This window comes from Chiloscyllium punctatum, chromosome 37 (genome assembly GCF_047496795.1).
Source record: "Chiloscyllium punctatum isolate Juve2018m chromosome 37, sChiPun1.3, whole genome shotgun sequence".
Classification (NCBI taxonomy): Eukaryota; Metazoa; Chordata; class Chondrichthyes; order Orectolobiformes; family Hemiscylliidae; genus Chiloscyllium; species Chiloscyllium punctatum.
The window spans coordinates 35,891,950-35,919,598 of NC_092775.1; the positions used below are offsets into that span (position 1 = coordinate 35,891,950).

The 27,649-nt window shown below is 39.4% G+C and overlaps 1 protein-coding gene across 2 annotated transcripts in view; it reads left to right on the forward strand.

Moving 5' to 3' along the window:
* LOC140462989 (cadherin-4-like) overlaps positions 1-27,649 on the forward strand; it is a 656,453-nt gene that overhangs the window by 554,979 nt on the left and 73,825 nt on the right. For both annotated transcript variants that reach the window (XM_072556570.1, XM_072556571.1), the window contains 2 exons: positions 11,731-11,868; positions 24,195-24,380. In XM_072556570.1, the coding sequence (XP_072412671.1) occupies positions 11,731-11,868; positions 24,195-24,380 (324 nt within the window). The remainder of the gene's footprint in view (positions 1-11,730; positions 11,869-24,194; positions 24,381-27,649) is intronic.

The window sequence follows — 27,649 nt, forward strand, 5'->3', positions numbered from 1 at the left end:
ATGAATTACAATAGACTCCCTCATCCATGGCTCCAATGGTAACCCTGATGCACAGCTCATGAGTGAGAAAGACAAGCCTCCTGTCATCTTGGAATTGAACCCAAAGAAAGTCTCTCATGTTAGTTTGCTGTAAGCTCTGCAATACAATAAATTCTTGGTGTTACAACTGCAGAAAGACTTTAGATGTTACTGAGGATACTGAGGAAATACAGGATATAAGAAACAGAGAAGTGTTCAAATAGATGTTTAGAGCCAAATTTATAAAGATGCTGTTAGCTGCATAATCCCTGCTTCTCTGTTTTAAGTCATGTACTGCACGTGTCACAGTCATTCTGCCTTCCAATAAGCAGCATCTGCCCAAATACCAACATTAATATTCATGTCAATTAACATTGCAGGGTCACCCACTACTGTAGGAACATACACCGTACACAGAGATTTAACAAGCATTATGACTTGATTGGCTCACAGAAATACAACACACTAATTACCACCATAATGTGGGCCTGTCATGCCAGCCTTAAGTGATCTCTTTCTTACTCCACTGTTTCTGCAATGTGTTCCTCCAGTACAGAAGATAAAAGGCTATTTTGTTTGACATGTAGGCAAGGGCTTATGAGTCGTGATTCGTCTAAGCTGTGTTGTGCTCAGTCATTGAGAAATCAGGAATATGCCACTCAGCGAACATTCAGGCTACACAGACAAAGATCCTTTAAAATGTATGCATAAGCACCATTGTCAACCTTCAAGGGATTTTGCTGGGTAACAAGTTGGCCATGCACACAAGTTAGAGATAGTATTGCTCATGAGCAAAGGCTTTTTGTTGGCAATTTCTGGAATATCAAATTGAAAGGGGCTGCTGTAATAACTATTTATGGGCAATGCAAACTATTACAACCATCCTCGGGCAAAGTTCTCCAATTCATTACAACTCCAGACATAGTACCCCAAATAATTAAGCTGCTGCATGAAGAGGGGTGAACAGGTGCCCTGTTCGTCTTCAACTGCCCCTTCAGTTGGTCACAACAAAGTTAATTTTGAAAAGAATCCTTTCCTTTTCCTTCTTCCCAAACCAAATGAAATTACATTTTAAAGAAGCCAGTATAACCAGGCTTGCTTGAGCAAACAAAAGAGTGAATTTATTAAGTACAATACACCAGACAAAGTAATAATGCACCATACAGACACATAAATTAGGAATAAGAAGTGAGTACAAAAAAGACGAAAGTTTAAGAAAAAGAATCATTTGTGAAGGTTGGATAGTAGAATATGGCCATTGCAGTGAATGTTACTGGCAGCATTGATGTGGAGGAGCCACTGTTGGAGTTAAAATTCACACAGCACCAGGTGATAGACCAGCAGGTTTATTTGGAAGCACTGACTTTCAGAGCAGTGACATTGGAAATTTTGGAATTCTTAGAAGTCTTAGCCTTGCAATTTGATTGAAGTTCTTTTGATCTGGTCACTTTCAACAGTGGCTGGCTGGTGTCACTCAAAGTGCGAAAAATACTTTTCCTTTTCATTGCAGGCACTGCAGAGTTGTTTAACGGCTGTTCTCAAATTTGTCATACATTAGGCCAAACATTAGGATGTGAGACCACTAAACATGGGCATATTAGGGTTGAAGTCAGTTTCAAATACTTTTGTTTTGGTATATCCCTGGGAGGGTAAAACACAAACATGGTCTGAGGGAATTGTCCTTCCTGTTTAGAAGGGTTTGCTTGTCAGCCTCTTGTTGTGTCTTTTTTTTTAAGCTTTCTGAATTTCTATTCACAGTTATCTTTTGGCTAGATGTCCCTTTTATTGAAAAAAAACACATGTTGCCATTAAAATGTTCAGTACATCCAGTATATTGATGATCTTGGTTTATGATCTGTGATCATGACATAGCATAGTGGTAATGTCACTGCACTAGTAATCTAGCGACATGGGTTAATGGATTGGAGACATTGGTCCAAACCTCACAACCAATGGAACTTGCAGGTAGGAGGAGCAGAGACGATGACTAGATCAGCCATAATCTTAATGAGTGGCGGAGCAGGCTCATTGGGTCAAATGGCGTACTCCTGCTTCTATTACTATGAAACCATGAATTCAAGTTCTAAAATGGGGAGCACACAACATCGGTGATGACAAACCATTACTAATTGTTATAAAAATCTATCGTTTTCACTAATTTCTTGTAGAGAAGCAAATCTGCCATCCTTACCTGCTTTGCACTTCCTGTGGCTCTATATTTACAGCAACATAGTTCGAAAACATTGTAGCAACAATAATAGAAGCATAGCTCCCTTTACACCTCTTAATCTTGTCCAAATAAATGTATAAACATTCAGCAAAAAAGTTCAAAGAAAGAATACTTATTTTAAACTCATAAAGATAGTAATTAATGAAATTCAACATCTATATCCAATGTGAAAACAGTCTCACATTGAGCTAAGCCATTTGATTGTCTTGGAGCTTCACCAAGCATTCATAATGAGGCTATCAATGAACAATATCAACAGAACATATGGATAGTCCTCTGTTTCTTCAGAGAGTGTGGCAGCTGCAGGGGCTATTCAAGGTCATGAAATGGGTCTCATAAACATAACTTACGGAAGGTTCACAAATCAAAAATTCAGTTCACAGTCCCGAGAGGAGTAAGGAATTATATATTCGTGAGAAGCTAGCTCATTCCATGACAACGGAGGGGCATGTGGAGTATAAAATCCCTACTCCACAATGGAACTGTGCTGGTCAAGCATGCAAAATATAGCCTCACAACATATTCTGTGCTGGTAAAAATTGCCAGGATCAGGACTGGGGGTTAAAATGTGAAATTGTGTCCTGCCCACCATTTATTTTTAAAGGCCTTCAGAATATGGCTGACTCCAGAAAAACAAAATGCAAATTGTGCATTTCTAGAATGCAGATTATGTAAACTATAAATGCAGATTGAGAGATATATGAAGCAATGGCCTTGAATTGAGGTTGTAATAACCAAACTATTAGAATGTGAATTAACACAGTTAATGGTTGACTACCATGTGATTGAACTTTCCAAGGTTTCTTTGACAGCAACTTCCAAGCACTCAACCTTTGCAATCAAGAAAGGACAGTGGACCATTGTGAGCACCACTACATGAAAGGTTTCTCCAAGTTGCAAACCATCTTGACTTGGAAATCCATTGCTATTTCTTCAGTGTCTCTGGCTCATAATTGTTATTGTCTAATGCCATGGATGTAATGGTTTCCTACTGGTAATGTGCCTTACCTTTGCAGCTCACCAAGTGTTTGAAATTCGGGCTCATCATGAGAATGCTGTAGCTTAAGTTAATTCCTTTGGGCAGCAACTATGGACTGGGTGGTATTAAATGTACTTGCCAGGTGTCTTTTCAGCTGGTTCGCAGGGCACGTAAAATGGTTCAGGGTTCATCTACAAACTCACCAGCCCTTTATAGTATCAGCAGTCTTCCCAATATATGTAGGTAAATAATGGAGGGTCACCTGAGTTTAAACCTCAGCTAATCCTTAATATTACCTGCCCCTGCAATAATTTAGTTAGCGTGGACAGGAGAGTAGGAGTAGGTAGACTTTGTTTTAAGAAGTATTTAAAAGAGTAGAAAGGAAGAGTGGGTACTGTCTTTGGATGGGGCCAACAACAGAATATTGTACTTTCCTCTCCCTTCTATCCTACATGAACTTCAACCTTCACACCCCAGCCATGTCTACTCTATATGCTAAGGGAGACTGCATCAAACTCCACCCAGTCAGGTTATGCCATACTGATATTGGTGGAGATAAGACAGAAAATCCTGAGATCTCTTGAAGCCTAGTAGCTTACTATAACTTGTACACAATTGTTTTCTTGGAATAAGCAATCTCTTGCTCAGCCGAGAGTATCTTCTTATTAAGACTAAATAGTGGTGATCCTGGGGGTGGCACAGTGGCTCAGTGGTTGGCACTGCTGCTTCACAGCACCAAGGTCCCAGGTTCAATTCCAGCCTCAGGCGATGGTCTGCTTGGAGTTTGCACATTCTCCCCGTGTCTGCGTGGGTTTCCTCTGGGTCGTCTGGTTTCCTCCCACATCCAAAGATGTACAAAGATGCTAAATTGCCCATAGTGTTAGGTGCATTAGTCAGTGCAAATGGGTCTGGATGGGTTACTCTTTGGAGGGTTGGTGTGGACTTGTTGGGCTGAAGGGCCTGTTTCCATACTGTAGGGAATCTAATCTAATCTATACCACTGTGAACCTATGAGGTCCTTCTACCTAGCCAAATTAAGGAGGATTGGTAGCATCACCTTCTTTGCACAAAAACCACAAGATAGCCAAATAATTGCCTCATCACTCTCACTTACACGATTCTGGCCTTCACCTTAGAATGCTGCAGTTCTGGCTGTGTCCAATACAGAGACCTGAAGCTGCTGGGACTGATGGAGGTACTGGTCAATGAGATGGGCCAGTGCCTTCTGATGGTGGGATTTGATTACACTTATAGTTGCAGTTTCCACTTTGTACTACTTTAGTCCACCCACAGTGTATTATGGCTGCAGAAGAAACTTATTTCAAGTTTGAGGGATAACTATCAATTTTCCTTCCAGGAAAATAGTCATTCAGTCCCACCCTGCCACCTTCCCAGGTAGATTTCTGCTCAATGTGTCCACACTACCGTCCTCCCTTTTCACCAAAATCGCAGTCTGAGATCCTTAACCCAGCAAAATTGCCTCACACAGTCCAAGCCTGAGCAGAGTGCTCAATATTATTGTAATGTAACTAGAGTGGATATAAAAAGTGCTGAGCAAATTGTTAGAGGTTCTTTTGATAGCTTTTAAGGGTTGATGTTGTGAGTGTTTGCATGTTCCTGCTACTTGTCTTTTAAAGGATAGACAGAATGAATTCCAAGATCCAACTGGAAGGAAGCAAGACCCCCAACAAGGGTCTATGGTCAGACCATGAGCTCTCTCAGCACGTCCGATCACCAGTGCTTTTCAGGCTCGGGTTCTCACAGAACATTGCCACTGGAGTCTCCTGGAGAATGATCTCCTTTCCAATGGAGCAGATGGACCTGCATTTCCAATGTCCAGCAAGATGACTGTCACTGGCCACACCCAGCTACAAGACTATTGTCTCTCACCAACTTGCATTCTCTGTCCTCTTCAAAGGAGACAAAGAAGTGTGAGTTCATAATCACTTGTGTGGAGGGCAGGGATGGATAGTATTTGTGTGAGGCATGGATGTGAAAGGGAAATAGGATGAGGGTGAGTGCTCTGGCGGGGATGAAAGCTGCTGGAGAGAGAGGAATGGGTGGAGCTTCAAGGTATGCTGATCTCGGGCGTTCTGTGCAGAATAATGCCAGGAAATTGTGAGAGGCTTGGTCCTGAATGTGTTCTGCCACTCTACCATCTTGCCGTCTGAGCACCTGGTTCCTCAGTGCACTTTCTCCAAGTTTGAAGGGGCACACTTCTGTTGCTGACTGTCTTGGCCACATCCATCTCCAGCTGCTTGATTGGAAAGGTAATCCTTATCCTCTCAACATGGGAAAAGCTCAGTTCAGTGCAATCCCTGAAATCCCAAAACAAGACCTCCAGACGAGGGACCCAGGGAGTAGCCTTCCTTTTCTGTGGTTGCTGCATCCTCAAAAATTCACATGATGGTGAGTCTTTGTCATCTATTCCAAATGCTTTTTAATTAGAAGGCCATCCTTTGACACAATGGAAGTGCTATCCCAAATAACTTTCCACAATGGTAAAGTTGATCTCTAAAGCAGCGTATCAATGCAGTCTGGTTGTGTGAAAGTGTCATGGATTTGCTCCACCTATTAGTAAGTCTGGTTGAACTATATTATTCCAACAGGTCTAAGTCCCAAAGATTCCATCCAAAGTCTCTGTTTGGGAATTGAATCTACCTTGAGCTCAACTTGTGAGCTAAGGCTGACACCTACTTGTATCTCGGATGACTAGCATTATTATCCAGACAAAGATCCACCACCTGCAATTTGTAATATGACAGTATTACAATGTAGTAATTTATAGGGGCCTGGAGTCTCATTTCAGGCTTATTAAGCTGCTTTAAACAATTACTGAAACACTTTTTGTATTAGACGGCTTAATTTACTGGCAGCTATAAATTACCACATAGCAATGTGGTCTATAATGCTCTAAGAATCAGGAATAGATTTGGTCTGTTGCATAAAATTACCATGATTGTCATGCAGTACAATTCTCTCCATAGCAACATTTAAACGTTGTTCTTCTAAGAATTGCCTGCTCAATCTACCTTGGCCAGGTAATCATCTCTTCACGGGTTCTGTTCTTGGTTTACAGACCTTAGATGAATGTATTGAGTGACTTCAAACTGACTATAAGCAAATAAAAAGTAGGTACAATATCATTAGTAACATCTATTCTTTAGACACGAATTGACCTTTGAATCCTCCAGTAAAGTTTGAAGGATTCTGCCTGTCACATATGATAATATAGAAAAACTGACAGAATGAACACATTGGGAATGTTTGAAGGCAAAAATAACCTCTTCACATTTACTCTTGCGCTTTTTGAAGGACCTGTTCTCACCTTTGAATGTTGTAGCATTCCACTCACCATCTGCTGACCCAGTGCAATGTGCTACTGAGTAGCAGGAAGTCTTCCAAACTAAACTGTATTTTGAAAGCCTCCTAAACCCACATTTCATTTTGTTTTAAATGGTCTAATTGCCTGATTGGTTCCGTTAATGCAGAGATCAAATGGGCTACTATTTGTCAATGGTTATGTCCATAAAGTACAGAATTTGCTGTAATTTAAATGTTTAAGGTTTCCCTCACAGGCCATTCTGTATTCGACCGCAGCATTTAGAAAAGCCTATCCTTTTTACATTCAAGACATATTGAAAGTAATGGGGAAACTTATGCTAATTCCAATGACTTTCATTGTTCAACAGTTGTTAGGAGTAGTTGTAAATTTTGATCTGCAAGTGAATAACTTGATTAGATATGTACTTGAGCTGATTGAATACAGTGGTTACAAAGTACAGGCAGCAACTTCGACTGTTACTGTGGTCATTGCTTTCTGATGAAATGGGCTGTCATTGTAAGGCAGACAATAAAAATGCCTAGAAAAGGTCAAGATGCTTTTCAGTCAGTTGGGGGCCTTTTATCCAACTGAACGAGGAGAAGGATAAGGACCATTACAACGAAAGTTAAAGACAACTGAATGCAGAACCGTGACAGTAAAGAAACAATCACAGCTACTTTCCTTCATCCCCTGCCACCAAACTGCCCACTCTTCCCAGTTTCATGTCTGGAGAAGGTCATGTGTCATCAGGTGGTAACATGGAAAATATAATGTTGCCACTGCTTGATCATCCCAATAGAATGAAGACAGTGGCAGGTTGAAGATTACAACAAAGAGTATTCATTTTCACATTGCCAGTTCTATAATGCTTATTAGATACAGGCATGCTTTCAATAGAAGAATGGGCTCTGCAACATTGCTTCAGATTCAGTGATACCTACGAGATAGTTCAGAGTATGCAGATATATTAGACTTTTAGATGTGGCCACTCAGTTATCCTCACTAAGCATCAAACTGTCATTCCAGCCTTTAGGAGGTAATGCAGCAATTGCACTGCCTTAAAATGAACATTATAGTTAATAAAGTTCTGGAAGTACTCAATAGATCTGGTAGCATCCATAGAGAGACAAACCAAATCAGTGGATTTTCCACTGGACAGGCAGTCATTTTTCAAGTGCAGATGATAATCCATCACTATTAATGTTCTGAGGTTAACATTGACAAGAAACTCAACAGTATTCATCATATAAATGCAATGACGACAAGAACAGGTTAGAGACTAGGAATAATGCAGTGGGTAACTGTTAAGGACCAGACCAAACCCTCTTCAAGTATATCAAGAAGATAGCCTAGACTCTAACTTTATCTTATCTAAGGGTAAGAGTAACGTGCTATGTTCCAGATGTAAATCAGTTGGTTGCACTACTCGACTTTAAGCAAAACATGCTTAATTGTTACCTTTCAGTTAAATTCAAACCTCATACTTAATTCTTACATTACAAGGACATGACTCCCCAGTCTACTTTCCTGCCATTGGAACTGACTCAAACCCCTTCTCCAACTCCTGATACACTTCGACCCTTACCCATTTTGACACCCAGCCCACTCTTTTCCCCACTTTGAACTCCCTTCCATGATTCCACACCCAATCCTACTTAGCCTGACGCCACCTCCTGCCAGTTCCAACAGACTGGAACTGACCCAATCATCCCTTACCCACTACAGCCCCTCCTACTGGACATGGCTAGAAACTGTTTGCAATCCCTCCCTTCCTGCACCAGACCTGATTCAACCCGACCCCCTACGCCCATCCCCTCTCCTGCCCCTGCTGCATCCAATATCACCCAGGCAGTTAAAACTTACCCTCAACATTGCATTATTTACCTGGCTCCCTTGCCACCTTGCACTGTACCTACTTGACACCTTGCTGCCCACCTCCCCCTCCCCCCCCCAAACTTGGCTTTCTGCCTAGCTAGCACCCCATCTTTACAAGGTGGGCAGTCTCCTTAACTGGCATCATTACCCCCCTCCCTTACCTGGCAGCCAATCTATGTGGCACTCTATCCTCCTGGCACCCTAACATCACACTTAAAGTATGCACTTACCATTTGACAGCAGATATCAAAATGGCTGTTGGGATCATTACGTTTCAGAATGTAGCAGCTGACTACTCTGAAAACGAGATGTGGTTTATCATCCCAAACCATTCGGTACTATGAGAGAGCTGTCAGCATGGAAGCATAGCTCCAAACCTTGAAGAAAGCTGAACAATAGTGCCTGTCAGAAATATGGAAAAGAGGTGAAAATATATAATGGGTTTTATGCTTTTGAAGGCAAGGAGGAGGTAAAAGCACAAAAGTCTTGGATGGGGCAGATAATAAGACGGATGAATGACGAAAATATCATGGAACACAAGGGAGTATTATGATTATAAAGAAGCAAACTTTTTTTCAGAGAATGTGTGAATAGAAGAAAAAGAGCCAGTCTGAAATCAAAACTACCAAAAGTAAGATTCAGATCAACACTGTGCAGTAAAACAGAATCAATATAGGGATCAGAGTTCATGGTCTAACATTGAGTTTAACAATGTTTGTAGTCATAATTTATTGTTGTTTGTATTTATGAAAATACAGTGTAAGCCAGTGCAATTTAATTACATAAATTATAAAAAGAAATAAATCACACAAAGTTGGGACAAATTTTATTTTCTGTTCCATCCATGACTTCTTGATTTCCTAAGTGGCTCTGGGAAGTCGCTGCACTCTGCAGCTGCTAAAGCAGTTCCTGAGACCACAACACGAAGGAGGAAGCAGTTCTCACCACCACTGACTAGACCCAGAATGTCACCTCTGCCAAAGCCACCTCTCATCAGCACCGATACTCCAACAGCTGGCATAGCAAGGAGACTGTCCCAACTCTCAAAGACCGGGGCCTGACTCAACTTCTGAGGACTGAATGACCAACCAAATTAACTCCTGAGGGCCGAGAGATCATTCACTCTGCCACCTTTGCAGACACCACCAAAACATCAGAGGAAAAGAATGGAGCCCATCTCACTGATGCTGAAACAGTTGCTCAAGCTGTGACTGCCATGACCACGAGGAATGGACTGGATCCACCGCTTGACAGCTCCTCGCAACCTTTCTCCTCCAACACAGCTGCAGAAAAAAGGAAAATTGAATTTGATCCAAAAGTTAAATGAAGAAAAACATTTTTAAAAGGATCTGATCAGTCACGCAAGAGGGAGCGGACAGGCTGGGAGCCCAAACACTACCTACGCTGCTGCCTATGCGATCTTACCAATGTTGCATGATTATACCTAAGTTTCTTTGCACATCAACATTTTAAAGTACAACACTCTTTTTTAAAAAAAAACTGTTCTGCTCTTCTATTTTGGTTAATCAAAGTGAAAATACGTCATATATTGTATGCTGTCTTCACCTTATTACCTAATCTGTCTCTTTCTCTTATTTTTCTCTTTGCATCCTCCTCGCAGCCTACAACAAGATTTGCAAATGTAGATATATTACTCTTGTCCCTTCATGAACATAAACTATAAATAGTTATGGATCTAACACTGATCCTTGCAGAGCACTATTCGTCACAAATTGCACTCTGCTGAATGAATATTCTTGCAGCAAACATCTCGCTGGTAGCTGCTGGACACTTGGAACTGACGCCAATTTCTTTGTTAACAAAGGTCCTCAGCCTGTGCAACTAATTATATTAGGTTTAATGTTCTTGTCTTTTTGAATGGTGAAATTATATTCACAATCCTTCTGTCCTCTGACATTGTTTCACTATCATAGAAGAAACAGAAAATTTGGAGCATACCATCGCCACATTTAATTGTCTCAGCAAACTAGGATCCCAGCACCCCATCAGAACTGTGTGACTTTTCTTCATTTATGTGCTTCCTTTTTGTTTTTGTTCTGCCCAGCTCCTCTGTTACCTCTTCCTTTACTGTGACTCTGGCAATATTCTTTGCATTTTGCAAAGTCTGATGCAATGAGCTCATTTAGTAATTAATGCACATACTCTGTCTCCTAATAAACCACACTTTCTTCAATCCTACTTTGTGGTTATACCTCCAGGGACATTTCTTAGCATACATTAACTTTTACTGATTTCAATTGTGTAGTCACTTTCCAGATCAAGCATCTTTACGTTAATGTAAAGCACATTGGATGCCTGTGGAACATTCTACAAAGAAAGATGAGGCCTGAGGGGCGATCTGATAGAGGTCTACAAAATTATGAGAGGCATAAATAGGGTCCATAATTAGAGGTTTTGTTTACCAGGGTGGAAATGTCAATTACAAGAGGGCACAGGTTCAAGGTGAGAGGGGGAATGTTTAGGGGAGAGGTGAAATTTTTCACTCCGAGGGTGGTCGGTGTCTGGGACACAATGCCGGTGGAGGTGGTGGAAGCAGGCACGTTAGCAACTTTTAAGGCATATCTTGGTAGGCACATGAATAGAGGGTGACAGAGGGGTAGAAACCACATATTGGCAATAAGTAGTGGGTCTAAATAAGGATAAGGAATTGACACAGATTTGAAGGCTAAAAGGCTTGATCCTGTGCTGTATTGTATTGGAGATTCTGACTTTAAAAATCAGTTGTTTTTTGACCCTGTGGTAAAATCTGTTCCAATTGGCTGCTCTGTTTGGAAGCTCACTTTTGAGATTGATGACTTTTCATCAGATGTCTTCATGCTTGACTACCCTCAGATTTTAATCTGTAATCTGCTGCTAGTGAGAGGCATTTCGCCTGAAGCATCTTATACAACAACCTTAACATGTAAATGTTCTTAAAGGCACACTGGTCTAATTAAGTATTATATGGTACAGTCAACGTTTCTACATGAATTTAAGCATTGTAAGCAACAAATAATCGTTAAATCTACTGAATATATCTTGCCTACCTTGTTTGAGCTTTGTTCATTACTAAGGCCTGTTCATTTGATTTTGTTTCTTAATTACAAAATTTAGAGGTTAATTATCAGAAAAATTGAACTCTTCGAATTGATACTAAGTTGTAGAGAGGGAGTCAATTATGCAAAAGTTTGTATTTTGATTCCAATACAAGTTTATTTAAATTGTCATAATTTCTGTTTCCAACAGTGTACAGATTCAATCAGTTCTGCATATTTATTGTCGGCTATTTCCTTTACTTTTCAGAAAGTCGCACGATACACAGTCATCATACAAGCCACAGATATGGATGGGAACCTGAACTATGGTCTTTCCAATACAGCAACTGCACTTATTATTGTGACCGATGTGAATGACAATGCTCCAGAATTTACTGCTGCCACAGTAAGCTTTAGCACTTCCTACCTAACTTTTATGTACAAGGCTATAATCTACCACAGTCTGCAAAGTACTGACATGCATCATTGATTTACATTGTTGAAGGTTTTGGAGCTTGGAAATTAAATATATAATGGGTACTCTTTAAATATTCTGATATTTAAGACCTACATTTCCCAATGACAAAGAAAAATGTGAGGGATTTAAAATTTTAAGGCAAAGAAAATATTTATTAACTTTGTAGCTTTTACTTTGAAATCCTAAAAATAAAAATAATCCATTTCACATCCCAAAAGAAGTTCTTAATTTCATGAAAATGAATCCACTTGAATATATAATTTTTAATGCTATAGTATTTGTAGCCCAGTATGTGATATGAGTGAATGGTAGGACGGAAGTTTGCATAACCATTTTTCCATTTGGTTTGAAATTTTGATCCTCATGAGTCATTTAGAATTAAATGTACTGCTTCTCAATAGTGAGGACAAATCAGAAGATGTTGGACACCCATCTATGTCTGATGACTGAATACAAGCAAATTATTTTCTCATATGGCCCAGCAGATAATGTTTGAAATTATTGGAATAGTATAGGAGGGATAAGAATAGGGAAAGGAGGGAAGCCTTGCGCATGCTTCCTTTCTTTTGGAGAGGGATGGTAAGTAAGTTCCCCATCATAAGCATTGGAAAAATAATTTCAAAGTTAATTTTGCAAGTTCACGATCTAAACCTGATGAAATAATGATTTATGGATGAATTGATCATGTCCAGTTGAGTGAGTACGGAAAGCGAATTTAAACTTGAGAGGGGCGGCTTGGGAATTCATGAAAGTTGCAAAATGTTTCTATTACAAGGTATACGACTGAACAGGTCTTTTTTTTTCTTATTTCACCTAATTGCACATATTTACCAATTGCAAGGCCAGGCTTCATTTTTACATGTTGAATAAGATTAAACATTCCAGTCCACTTAACGTCTAACTCATTTATTGGACAGTTAATATCATTGTATTTTTCCATATCATTAGATCTTATAGCGCTACTGGAGTCTGTGGTTTGTTCTTTCCTGGGAGGAAAAGAGATAAACAAAGAGCCACAAGGAGTTTTTTTTTAAATGCTTGCTAAGCAAAAAGAAATATCCATACTTGCAAGCAATCAGTGAAAATGAGGTCTGCGTACTGAACCTCCTTTATAAAGATCCCAAATTGGACTCCAGTTGCCACAGGCAAAGATTTTAGTGTCCAGCTGGTCCAATAGATGCAACCATTCAAAATGATTTGATTCTAAATGTTGGAAAACGGAGAGAAAGAGAGAACAACTAATGCTGAGTTTGAGAAGTACATTTCAATTAATGACCTTGCCCAGTTTGCAACGTCTGTCTCCAATTAATAGAGATGAGCAAGATTGATTGCAATTTAGGAAGGCTATAAACCCACTTATTTCACATGCATTTCTTCATTAGAAGAAATTAACACTGAAGAGCAATTAAAATAGCAATAGAGCATTAAAAGATTGTGTGAGTATTAAACACAACTTAATTGAATATTTAATATGATGTATTTCAAGAAACACAGAAGGAATTGCAAAGAAACAGTGACCACTGATTTTAAAATTCAATCAATGTAATCTTAACATGGAAAAAGAAAGCAATTACTAACTAAAGGTATTTTCTTTGAGTAAATGAAGCACAGTTATAAATTGTCTTTCCCTCCTTGGAAAAAGACTAGACTGCGATGGCTATGGATTTTAACTGTTGCCTTTGATGTTAAATGAAGAATGCTCTGTGGCAGCATGTTAACACCAGCAAAATGGCTACTGGTGCAGAAATGATAAAGCTCGAGAGACATAACACTTTAAAATGTGAAAGACAGCAACATCTTGTTACAACCAGTTATTATCTCAGTTTCAATTGAATCCCTTTCATGGTCTGTAGAGCCTCTCATTGGAGCCACTTTACCAGGCTCCATGGGTTTATACTGATATTTGTGGTGTATATTTAACTTTTTTGATATTTTATCACATTTGGGAGTATTTACAGACAAGAATGGTATCCCATTCCTAGCTTCCTTTTGTAATTGTAGAAGATTGACCATACCATCTATCATATTCAATATTGATCCGTGCACAACAATGCTGGTATTGATTAGTCACACGAAATATTCCTTTGTCACTTGTTAGTTATTCATTTCAATTTTTGCATTATGCTCTTGTAGTTGGCAAAGCGTAAAAATAGATTCTTATTCTACAGAAAATTCAAAACCTTAAGAATTTTTGGTATAGAAAGGAAAGGATCTTTCAAATGATTCAAAGTTTCCAAAATAACTCGACAGTTAAGTTGGAGAACTAAAAGAATATAATGCTCTTATACACAGTCAGCATTTTGGAGAAGATTTGAATAAAGTTGGTAAAAATTTAAAAGTTGTCACCCTAGCTCTACTGCAGTAATGTAATTAAGTAAAACTAAAAATTAAGATATCCTGAAAGTACAGTGCTGTATTTCAATGAGCTGCCTAATGACAACAATGTTCTTATCTTCAGATGAATAATTTTCTCTAGGTATGCATTGATGGATTCTATTGTAACGATATGAAATCATATCAGTGACCATCATGGTATTAGACTTTGAAGCTTGAGGCAACATTTCCAGTAGCTTCTGATACACCATATTCAAACGATATCATTGAGTTACAGTCAAAAACTAAGGGTATACCTCACAGTGAAATGGCAAATTAGAGAGATTAAAGGAGAAGATTGTGGTTAGAATATTCCGCCTTCACATTCAGGAAAAATGGGGTGGCATTTTCACAGAAATCCTGGGCAATCATCGAAGTCACCAGGAGTGGTAGCAATAATAGTCACCCTGCTGTAAATAGCTGGTCGAAACCACCGATATGTAAGAGCGGGTGCATTTAAATTTTAATCAGGACCTTTGATTGTACATTGAACCCATTGAGCAAGTTGGATCTGAGTTGGATCAAGAGTACCCATTGCATCTTGTGACCAGTTTCAACTGGCAACACAATCATAGAGAATCTCAAATGTTAGTCCTCTTAAGTTTTTTATGGCTTAGCTCTTTCAGGCTGCATAATACCAGCCTGACTTATGCTGAACTCCCAACAACAGACATCTCACAAAAGAGTTTTGCTGTCCAAGAAAACGTATACTGATATATTAAATGCATCTAGGCAGAAATCAGCACATAATTCAAGAGTTAGTGGTTATGTCAGAAGTAAGATCAGCTGTGTCTACACATCGGCTGCCAACCTGATGAATCTGCAACATATATGCATGAAAAGCAATGGTAGCAACATGGTTTTAGTCAGAGCAAATTGATCTCTCAGCTAGTGGATCAAGTCAAAGTTTCACCGTCCTGCCACATTTTGTAATGCATGCCAAATAAATCAATGGGAGCTCATGAGAGATGGAGATTCTAGGACCATTTGCATGATCAAGCTGTTGAATGCAAATGACAAACTGAAACTTTTCAACCATCTTCAGCTGGAAGTGTAAGCGAATGATTCATCTTGCGCATCTCATCATTTCCCCACTTTCGCAGAAGCTAATCTCTCTTGCATGAGAATGTGTGGACCTGCAAATGTGAACACTGAGTAGTTCATTAAGCACCTCTGATTATGGTGATGTCATACAGACTTCATGAGAGAACAGCGCAGAATCTTGAAGAATGAGACCTGCTCTCCATGTCCTCCCTATAATCTTTGCAATAAAGTCCGTCATCATTGTAACCTGTACATATTGCTAACATACAATAAACTTACATGTTGTTTAAGATAGGTTCCTTTTCTCATTAGATGAGCAAGCGGCTTTCTTCTTCTAATCTAGATCTGTTGGGCTCTGTAGTTCTTCCATAAAAGAGGATGTGGTAGTAAACGCAGCATCAAGTGAGCAGTTGTGCAGATTGCCTCATAAAACATGATTGTCAGTGGTGAGGATTGCTCATACAACATTTTTCAGACAACTTGACTCATTGTACATGATATCCAGAAACTACTGAGTGCACTGGATATAGCAAAAGCTATGTTTATGACATCACCCTAGTTGCCATCCTGAAAAATTGTACTCTAGAACCAAGAAAACCTCAAAGCCAAATGATTCTGGAGTACCTACAACATTCACAATCTACCTGACATTAACATTCGAGCAATTATCATGGATCAAAAGCTAAAATGGACCATTGAAATAAATGCTGTGGCGATAAGAGCAGTTCAAAGGCTAGAAATGTTTTGGCACATGACATGTTTTTGACACTCTAAAAGTCTCTTCACCATTTACAATGCATAAACCAGTAGTGTGATGGAATACTCACCAACTAGCTTGGATGCATACCACTCCAAGAATAGTCAGGAAAGCTGACACCATGCAAAACAAATGTAAAGTATCCTGCTTAATTGACACTCCATCTACAGTGTCAACTGTTCATTCCCTCTACCATTGGGACACAATTGCTGCAGCAAGTACTATCTACAAGATGCTGTGCAGAAACTTACAAAACTATATCAACAACTCTTTCTAAACCTGTAACCTTGAGTACCTAGAAAAAAAGGGAGTAGGTGGAATTAGGAGAAGAAGGTGGCAGAGTGACTTAACTCAACACTTCATTTTGTTTTAACCATTTCCACTGTTTTGTTTTGGATTGCCTGTTTTGTAACAGAATGGAAGGGGAAGACCCTTGGATTCCCACATAAATGAGTCAGTCACATTCAGATTGTAGAGTTTATGGGACTGAGACATACATGCTGATGGCTGGATTTCCCAATGTGGAGCCCCACTGTCAGCATTAGTGCAGACTTTACAGAAAGGTGCAGCACTTGGGCATAGCAGGGAATGGCACAGATATGGCAGCATCCTCTGAGTGTTTTTGAATATATATCCAGTCTATTTTGTTGCTTTAATGGATTCACCAAGGACCAGATAACAGACAGCTGTAGACCTGAAGCACAAACAGAGCAAACAACAAGGACTTTTTATTAAACAATCACTCCAGCTGCTGCTTCTTCCTATTGATGTTGTTCTGTATAGCAAGAAAAAGTGAACACTATAAACGATGCTATTGAACAATGTGCTACTTCATCCCTCCCCTTCTCAGTTAACAAGATGGAAATGTAGGCAATAAACGTAAGAATCATTTGACAAAGTATTGCATTATATCTTGTATTAGTATATTGATGTGATCAGTTATTTATAATATGATGAGCCTTGTTCACCAGCTAAATTTGTTCAGTTCTTCACATTGTCACTTATATACAATGGATCTATTCTGTCACAAATAGATAAACATCTAACATCAGACGTGGTCTCATCTGACTCATGATCTTCATCAGAGATACCACATTGGAATCTGATTCAATGCTTACCAATGATATTTTTCGGAGCTTTGAAGAATGATTTGTGCCATGTAATGATTTGTGAATTACAGTTAGTAGTGATCATTGGTCCTTTTGTATCAACATAGCGTTGGATATCAAAAGAGGTTTACTTCTTCCCCAACATGACCATCATGTTACACAAGTACTTTACCTCCTGGTTTTCATCATGTAGCTCTGAACTTAATCTTTTATTCTGCATTTACTCTGTCTCAATCTTTATGTTCTAAACAGCATTGCTGCATGTGTTGATGATTAATTCTGTGGGGTAGTTTATAAAATGCACAAATGTAGACGTGGCTGCAGATGTTCCAATAGTTGACTGAGAAATCATTATAATTGTGAAGAGAATGATACCATTCTTGCTTCCATTACTTGCTGTCAGCTACATATTACCATTTTTCAATTACGCATACATTTTTCTATTCTCCATTATCTCTTTCATAATGGAGTGTTACTTTTAGATAAGAAAATCCTAGACAATTCATAAATTGAATTGGGATCCATTGACACTTCTTACCATTTTGAGTAATTCCTAAAAGGGTGAAGATGTCCAAACTATGCAATGACTAAGTTCACTGAAATAAATAAAACTGTTTCCATAATCGGAACCTGCCACAGTGGTTAGTAACAATACGCACCCATTCTTTAGCATACAAATCTTCAAAATTAAAATTAACCTCAGTCCATGGTCTCCGAGGTAGTTCAAACATTTCGAGAGGATCACAAGGATTGTGATTGTGTTAACATGAAAACACTGTCATGGTGTGACAGGCAGAACATCTTTTTGGTTTGACAGCAACATCTTGTTTGGGGCAAATACCACTCATTGCTATCTTTACCTGTGTTCAACATTACCTGTTTGAGGTACCTTGTCCCTCAAAGATAATTTGAGGCAGGCTGGGCACACTTCAGGACCAAGAGTGATCACCTTCGGGCCTTTTGGTCATGTACAGTGATAAATGGTCTGATTGTTATCCTGCAGGATGGCTATGACGTATCCTCCTGTTGGGAGTTGCCTCAGTAGTAAATTTTCCTGATGAGCAACAAAAGAAAGTAAATGATAAGCTTTTGCAAAGACTTTGCGCAGCTCACTGGTAGGAACACTGTCTGGTATGGGTAATCAGCACCATAGTAGAAACATTGTTTGAACAAATTGCCATTCCATTTCAGTGATAGATGTTGCTTTGGTTTCCTGGCACATGAGCTGAGACCTGTATCTACAGGTGTTGAACTTGGAACATAGGTTTTGATCACCTTACTATCAATAGCTCTGGACTTCGGGGAGCAAGAATGACTGATGGCATTCCATCATTCTCTAATGTTGTTAGCTGATGAGATTTCCTTCAATGATTTTTGTTTTTATTTCACTTTCCAACTTGTCAGCGTCACCAGAATTCCATTGAGGTGGTAGCAGTTAGGTGTTCAGTACTGACGGATTATCTCATTGGCTTATTGCTTTGAGCATCTGATAATGGTCAATTTATTTTGTATTTTCTTCTGACTTGAATTTAGATGTCAGTGTCTTTGTAATTTCTTTCACGTGTAAGAATGTTGAAAATGACTTCTAATTCTTTTTCAGTGTTAGTGAACAAGGAATTTTTTTTTCAGTTTGTCTATAATGGCAAAGCCTATCATCTCTTGCAAATCTCTTAACCTTCTTTTTTCTAGCATATAAGGAATGACTCAGGATGTAAAAGGAGGCAGATTAGCATAGACATATACATAGTTATCAGTAATTATGATGAAACTCCCTATAAAATTGTCTTCCTTGTTAAATCTGAACAACTTGTATGTCTGGATTCAACCTGATTATGCCTGTCCACATGTCTCTTCAGATTTTCTTTTGAAAGGTAAGCAAAACTCTTCCAAAGGATTCATACCTTTTTGCATCATCATCATCGTTACCATTAATGGGAGGTTCTTGATTAAGTGTGAGGTGATTGCAGTTTAGAAATAGCTAGAAACAGATTTCTAATTGCAGGAGCAAGCAATATGAATACTTTGTTAAACAATCACTCCATAATTTCTGTCTTTTCTTCTTACAGCTCCACCTACTGGTGTTCCTCATTTGGCAACCATAAGTTAACACTACACGCATTATTTTTGTTTTGGGGAGTGGGACGTGTGGGTCTCATTGACAGAGTCAGCATTTATTGTGAATCCATAATTGCCCTTGTGAAGCGTTGGTGAGCTGCAATATGAAACCACTACAGTCTAATTCAGATATTGACAATGCTACAGCTTTGGCCCTTGGTTTATTTTTGTATTTTGCTTTTGCTCACTTAAGCTAATTTTATCAAACAAGACTACTTGCCAATTTTGTGGATTCCATGAACTTTAATGAGTTATCTCCACTACTAACCTCACTCTGTGTATATCACACCACAACAGCATCATGCTCATGCGCTCACCAGCGGCAGAAGTACTCTTTCCTTAATGACCAGCAAATCATAATATCTTGTCACTGTTCAATATGGAACACATTAGAATGTCTTCAAATTGGTGATAACATTCACTTTTAAAGGGAGGAGAAAGAAACAAAAACACTGATTCTTTCTGGGAATAAACAGGGGCTAGTTGCCTTTCAAACAACATAATGTTACACCCAATAAATGATAATCTCAACCAACCATATCTATTGGATGTGGGTGTCAATGAATCCTGCCTGGCTTGTTGTGCCCAGCACTCTGCCATGCTAAAAGTGATGGTCCTTATGCTCAGTCTTCTTATCTTCCTCCTTGAAAGACTGCTACTGCTCTACTATCTCTTCAGTCTCCAATACATCCCCTCATTAGCTGGTCCAGCTTCACATGCTGGGATTATGTAGGTCACTCTGTCTGAGATGCACTGCAAGGCTCCATGAGACTGGTCCAGGCTTCAGAACCCATCTTCTGGGGCCTATCATTGGATCTCCTTTGGTCCCAGTGGAAGAACAGCTGCATTGTATCTGCACTAGGCCTCAGTCAGGGTTGTCTAAAGGACTCCTCAATTATGGTTGCTTTGGCACATTCCCATCCAACACTTTAATTGGAATATTTATCTTCCAACATTATCACGAACCCTGGCCTGCAGCTTAATTACGGCAACCATCAGGATACACATCACTCCCCCAACCCCAAGAAATGTCAAAGCCAAGGTGTTTGTCACATCCCCTACCCTGCCCTCCCTGCAGTAACAAATACTGGGCGGCACGATGGCACAGTGGTTAGCACTGCTGCCTCACAGCACTAGAGACCCCGGTTCAATTCCCGCCTCAGGCAACTGTCTGTGTGGAGTTTGCACATTCCATCCGTGTGGGTTTCCTCCCACAGTCCAGATGCTGGCATGGTACCTCCCAGCCTGGCACAGCAGCCTTCCAGCGTTGGTGTGGCAACCTCCCGGCCTGATGTATCAGTCTCCTCCTGTTAGGTGGCAATGTCCTGGTCTGGAGTAGCAGCCTCCATCTGCAGGAGCGTCCCAGGTTTGGCATGTCACAGGGACAGTGTGTAGCCAGGCCCCAGTGAGGACTGGAAGCTAAGTGCCAGAACTCTTTTCTGTAATGCTGGACATTTTATTTCTGTACCAAATTTTGTAATAAAAATGCTGTGCCGAGGTAGTTTTGTGTCTAAGTTTGATCTGTAATTGGCAATGTATAAACATGTACTGCTTGAGTCTAGTGAAATAAAGGCTATTCAATTCTTTCTTGTATGCAAATTTGTGCTGACCAGCAAGATTCCCATCTCACCATTAGAACCTTGGATGGAAGATTGCACTATTGCCTGTATTGTTAAGGGGATGGGAAGAATCTGCCCCATACTACTATCTTTGCATCCCTCTTTAGCTTTCTAAACTCTCAGTTTACTCATTTTCAACTGCTTTTTATTCTTTTACAAGTTTTTCATTTTTACTTAATAGTATCTGTTACTTCATAGTTAGTTCATGGTTGCTTAAATAAACTAGTGGACCCTTTGCCTTTTAGAATTTTGTTCTGTAAAAAAGTGAAATTTGTTCCTGCTGGCAGTGCAAACAGGCTTGTGGTGAATTGGCAGATAATTCGACATCATGCCTGATCTTCTTTCCACAGAAGATCATAGAAACATTTTTCAATTTGTTTTTGAAGATTTATTTCCTAGTCACTTCCCTTGGTCACTTTTGCATTTTTTGAAATTAGAAGCCTTGGGAATATTTACCTCATTAATGCAAAATAAAAATCACAGCCATGTGTCACAACCTGATAATTTGCAACATGCCTAGTTCACTTTGTTCACTCCTAGACTGATTTCAATCTCTCAATGTGAGATTATCTTTATCATTGAGATCAGGAAGCATTTGCTGAATCCCCAGAGAGCCATTGCTTTGTTGTGTTGAATTGAAATGGCAAACAGCGTAATATAGGTATTATTGCCAACAGAAGATATAAACAAAGCAAAAACATTGCATTATCCAGCAATAAATACTAATGTAGGGAGCAATGTAGGTATCGTTTTTCTTAAAAATATTTGCAATCAAGTCTTAAAACATATAATGTAAATTCAACTATCCAACAATGTCAGATTTGGGCAAAAGATCTGAAATGTGCCAATTTGAAAGAAGTTTAATAGCAGAACCAAGATGCACCTAAAGCAAGATCAAATCCAGATAGGATTTCTTCACATGCTGGGCTGCTGGGCCTGACTTCCCAATGAATTCTGAACTTAAGAATGGATTGAATTCCAGCTTTGTAAAATGCACCCCAATGATCTTTAATGGGAATGTAGCAAATAAGAACAATTACAGGTTCTGACTGTAAGAAGTAGTAAACTTATAAGTATAGTTGAGGAGATCTGTTTTGATACTGACAAAGTAGAATAACAATTTTCAACTTCCATCATTTGATTTTTAATGCCTTTCATGGACTAAAGTGGTTAAAGAAAAAGAAGAATATTGATGTTAGATGGCTGGAGTGATCATTGGACCTGGTTGAACTAGTTCATAAAACCACCAAGAAACAAGACACAGTCTGAACTTAATAGACAATAGACAATAGGTGCAGAAGTAGGCCATTCTGCTCTTTGAGCCAGCACCACCATTCATTATGATCATGGCTGATCATCCTCAATCAGTATCCTGTTCCTGCCTTATTCCCATAACCCTTAATTCCACTATCCTTAAGAGGTCTACCCAACTCTTTCTTGAAAGTATCCAGAGACTTGGCCTCCACAGCCTTCTGGGGCAGAGCATTCCTTAAACCCACCACTCTCTGGGTGAATAAGTTTCTCCTCAACTCTGTTCTAAGTGGCCTACCCCTTATTTTTAAACTGTGTCCTCTGATTTGGGAATCACCCATCAGCAGAAATCTGCTTCCTGCCTCCAGAGTGTCTAATCCTTTAATAATCTTATACATCTCAATCAGATCCCCTCTCAGCCTTCTAAACTCAAGTGTATACAAGTCCAGTCGCTCCAATCTTTCAGCATAAGATAGTCCCGTAAGATAGTTAAATGAACAATTCATTAAAATAATCAAAAGCAAACACTCTAATCCATATCTCCAGTTTGATTTACACCTTACTGGAAGTTTCACAAATTCAGTTGAAAGCGACTTTAGATTTTCAAGCTTGGGGGGAACAAAAAAGCCAAAAAATGGAATACACAAAGGAACTGTCTTTCTGTCAACAGCGTTTAGGAGAAGTGAAAAAGAAATAAATTTATTATCATAGAATTGGAAGGCTTGCTCTCTTTCTCTGCACCTATTTCCCTTTGTCTTTCAAAAACAGTGTCCAGTGATAAAGCAAATCTGTGAAACATCCATTACCTGAGTACGCAAGTATAGCCACACTTCACCACTGTTCAGGATATAAGGCATCATTAAACAACTGTGGTCTCAGCATGAAACTTCACATGATAAAGACCCTTAAGATGTTTGAACTGCCTATTTTTGATCTTACTTTTTGTATTTGATACTCTCCCCTTTTTAACAAAAGGGGACAAACATAAATATAATGTCATGTTTTATTATTTTTCTAATGGATAGTAAGTAATAATGTGTTTTTAAAGTCTTTTATTTCACTCAAGGAAACTTTGGAATGGTTTGAAGTGTCAGCTGAGGGGGTTTAAAAGACAGGATTCAATTCACCACTCATCTGGTTGTAACAAGATTGCTGTTAATATACTGTTCTGCATGTCATTGGATGAACATATATGCACTGTGTTCATTTAAGGTTTGGAGTATCTTGACATGCTCTTTAAATTATAAAGAATATTAATTAGTATATTCTAACTGCATTCCTCTTTTTTGGTGATGGCATTTCTTCCATAAATTGCATTATAATTTTAAAACTTCTTTCGTGGAATGTGGCCATCGCTGGTAAGGCCAACATTTATTGCCCATCCCAAATACCACTGAAAATCAGTGGCTTGGCATACCTTTTCAGAGGGCAGTTAAGAGCCAACAACATTACTGTTACTGAATCACATGAAGACCAGATCGGGTAATTGTGTCAAGCTTTCCTTCCTTAAAAGGCATTCTTGAATAAGATAGTTTTTTTCTACAATTGATGCTAGTTTCACAGTCGCTAGATTCATTCCTGATTTATTAATTGAACTTGTATTTCAGCAACTACCATTGTGGGATTTGAATGCATGCCCTCAGAACATTAGCCTGGGCTCTGGGTTACAAATCTATTGATGATGTAATAATGCTACAATCTCCCCAAATTAGCTACATTTAGTATAGGCTTTTAACCATCATTTCATTTGGAAGCTGCATTGGTTTATTGTGATCCTTTTATGCATATGGAGGTACATTCACCTGTTAATTTGAAGTAAATAAACTGCCCATATTGTAAAGGGATTGGTTGGTTTTATTTAATTCCTGATGTCAAGTCGCTAAAGATTAAATATGTTTGACCTGTCAGATGTTGTAAACGTATGAGATTCTGTGAAAAGTGCAAAACAATGTGCCCATCTTTAAAGATTCATGTTTTTATTCCTAGTTTTATGGAGAAGTTCAAGAGAACAAAATAGATGCAATTGTTGCTAATTTGACGGTCACAGATCGCGACCAGCCACATACTTCCAACTGGAATGCAGTGTACCGGATTGTCAGCGGAGACCCTGCTGGTCATTTCATCGTTAAAACTGATCCTGTTACCAATGATGGCATTGTTACAGTGGTAAAGGTACTGACTATTTTTTTCTGGTTTTTTTGAGGTTTTTAAACTATTCATAATTATTTTTGAAAGAATCATACTGAATGCCACAGCCAACATTATCATTCTAGTGAATCTTCAATGGCATTGCTCAGAGGAAGCCTTGGATCTGCAACAAAGTTGTGATGACGTGAAAGAGCTGGTATTGGACTAGGGTGGAGAAAATTAAAAATCACACAACACCAGGTTATAGGCTAACAGATTTGTTTGGAAGCACTAGCTTTCGGAGCACTGCTCCTTCATCAGGTAGTTGTGTGCAGGGATAGGCAACAACGCAAAGTGGCCGAGCAGAGGCTGATAACCAAGTTCGGTACCCATGGAGGTGGCCTCAAGACCTTGGGTTCATGTCACTACAGGAGACCCGATTACACTATATATGCACACACCCAACCGCCACCCCCCCCCAAACACACATACACACACATGCACACGCACACACCACGCACAGCATACTCACACACTCTTACATACTTACACACTCACACAGACCCTCTCTCAGATACAGGCTCTCTCTCATGCACACACACCATCTCACAGGCTTATACTTCATCATACCCACACACATACTTTACCAAGCTTACACACATGGGCTCACGTGCACTCATATTGACAAGCTCTCTCTGTCTCTCTCTCTCTCTCTCTCTCTCTCACACACACACTCATATGCATGTGCACACACATATATGTTTCTGGGGTGAATTTGGATTTGCAGACTTATTTTTGCAGAAAGATTCTATTTTTGCTCAAAAAATACACAATCTGCAGGCAGTCAATCCATGTAATATTTTGTAAATTCTACTTTGGAAATAGAACGAGTCTGACTCAAGATTGAGATACTGACAGACTCTAACCTCACACCATTACTGCATTGTCTGAGCTGAGATGTCTCGAGAATGTGGCTTTAAAGAAGTTCTGGAATTTACATATTAATGAACCAAAGCCTGCAACCCATTCTAAAAGATGAAAGACTTAACAGCAATCTTGGTTTGTTCAAAATATCATTTCAGTTGCATGACACTGTAGGCTTTTGCTATAAATTCTGTGTCCTATGATCCTGCTCCACAACTACCTGATGAAGGAGCAGCACTCTGAAAGCTAGTGCTTCCAAATAAATCTGTTAGACTATAACCTGGTGTTGTGTGATTTATAGTTGTGATATTCATTAATAACTCCTTATCACTTTCATATCATTAGTCAGGTAAGTCCTATCTAATAGTAGGAGTTACATGTATGAACAAATTATTTATTAAATTCAGATTTTGTGAAGATATTAGCTCATGCTTCGACAGTGAGCTTTGGGTGATCATTTGCAGAATTCATGTGACTGCATTGTAACTTTATCCTTTAACTACACCCCTGTCACACTTGACATGGGCTGAATTTACCCTAGGGTATAGATAGTGGATCTTTTCAATTTTGTTTATATTGCGCAGATATCCTACAACAACAACAGACGTTAACCCTGTTAACAAACACGGGCTGGAAAATGTCATCAGATCTGGCAGCATTTGAGGAAAGAAAAAAAAAGCATTGATGTTTGATGTCCGGTATGAGTCTGCCTCAAAACGTCATCTTTAGGCTACCAACTTTCACTATTTATTTTCGTTTGATTTGGTTTATACTTGCATGCAACCAAAGAAATGTAGGGATGAATTTTTCCAAAATTTGACTGTTTTAATTTCATGGAGGAGTTCTCTCATGAGCTGTAGTGACTTTACTCGCTCAATTTTATGGTGCTTGCCCCATTAAATATGCACCACACCTCCACAATATTGTTCTTGCATGATCTTGCACTGACAGAGGTGAATTACTAACCGGTACCAGGACCTTGCAGTGTTCACACTCTGAGTATTATATTTAACCCCCAGCTGCAAACTCTGTCTAGCATTGCCAGAACATTCTAATGTAGCCACCCTGGTTAAAGAGTTTAAAGGCCAACAAGACCCTAGAGCTTGATATTCCACATCCCGGAATACTTAAGGAAATGGCCCTAGGAAAAGTGAATGCATTGATGGTCATCTTTTAAGATCATGCAGACATTGGAACAGATTCTATGGGTTGGAGGTCAGCTCCAACTATAACCCCACTATTGAAAGAAAGGAGGTAGAGAGAAAACAGAGAACTATAGACTGGTTAGCCTGGTTTCAGTAGTAAGGAGAATGTACAGGGCCATCATAAGTGATTCCACAGCAGAGTGTTTGGAAAAATGTTCAGATAGATTGAACACATATTTATGAAAGAGAAATCATGCTTGACAAATCCCTTGGATTTTTTTCAAAGACGTAACTAGTAGAGTTAATAAAAGGGAATCGTTGGATACAGTTTATTTGGATTTTTAGATTACATTCACTAAAGTCCCACTTAAGAGATTAGCAAGTAAAATTAAAGCTCATGGGATTGGGTGTTGTGTACTGACATGGATAGAGAGCTGGCTAGCAGACAGAAGGTGATAAAAGAGTTGGAGTGAATGGGTCATTTTCTGAGTGGCAGCCAGTGGCCAGGAGTGTACTGCAGGGACCTGTGCTTGGAACCCAGCTATTCACAATATATCTTAATGATTTAGATGACAGAACTAAATGTAATATCTCCAAGTTTGCAAATGGCACAAAGCTGGGTGGGAGGGTGAGTTGTGAAGAGAGTGCAGAGATGCTTCAATGTGATTTACCAAGTTGAGTAAGTGGAGAAATGCATGGCAGATTCCTTCTTCATTATTTGTGGAGCATGGGCTTTGCTGGCTGGCCAGCATTCATTGCCCATCCTAGTTGCCCTTGAGAAGATGGCGGTGAGCTGCCTTCTTGAACTGCTGCAGACCATGTGGTATGGTTAGACCCACAATCACCCGAAGGAGGAAATTCCAGGACTTTGGCCCAGCGACAGTGAAGGAACCATGATATATTTCCACATCAGGCTGGTGAGTGGCTTGGAGGAGATCTTGCAGTTGGTGGTGTTCCCGTATATCTGTTATCCTTATCCTTCTGGATGGACATGTTGTGGAGTTGGAAGATACTGTCTCAGGATCTTTGGTGAATTTCTGCAATGCAGCTTGTAGATAGTATACACTGCCACTACTGAGCGTCAGTGATGAAGGGAATGGATGCTTGTGAATGTGGCGCCAATCAAATGGGGAGTATTTGTAGATGATGAACATTTTGGGAAGTCAGGAGGTGAATTATTCACCGCAGTATTCCGAGCCTTTGACCTGCTCTTGTAGCCACTGTGTGTGTGTGGCAAGTCCAGAT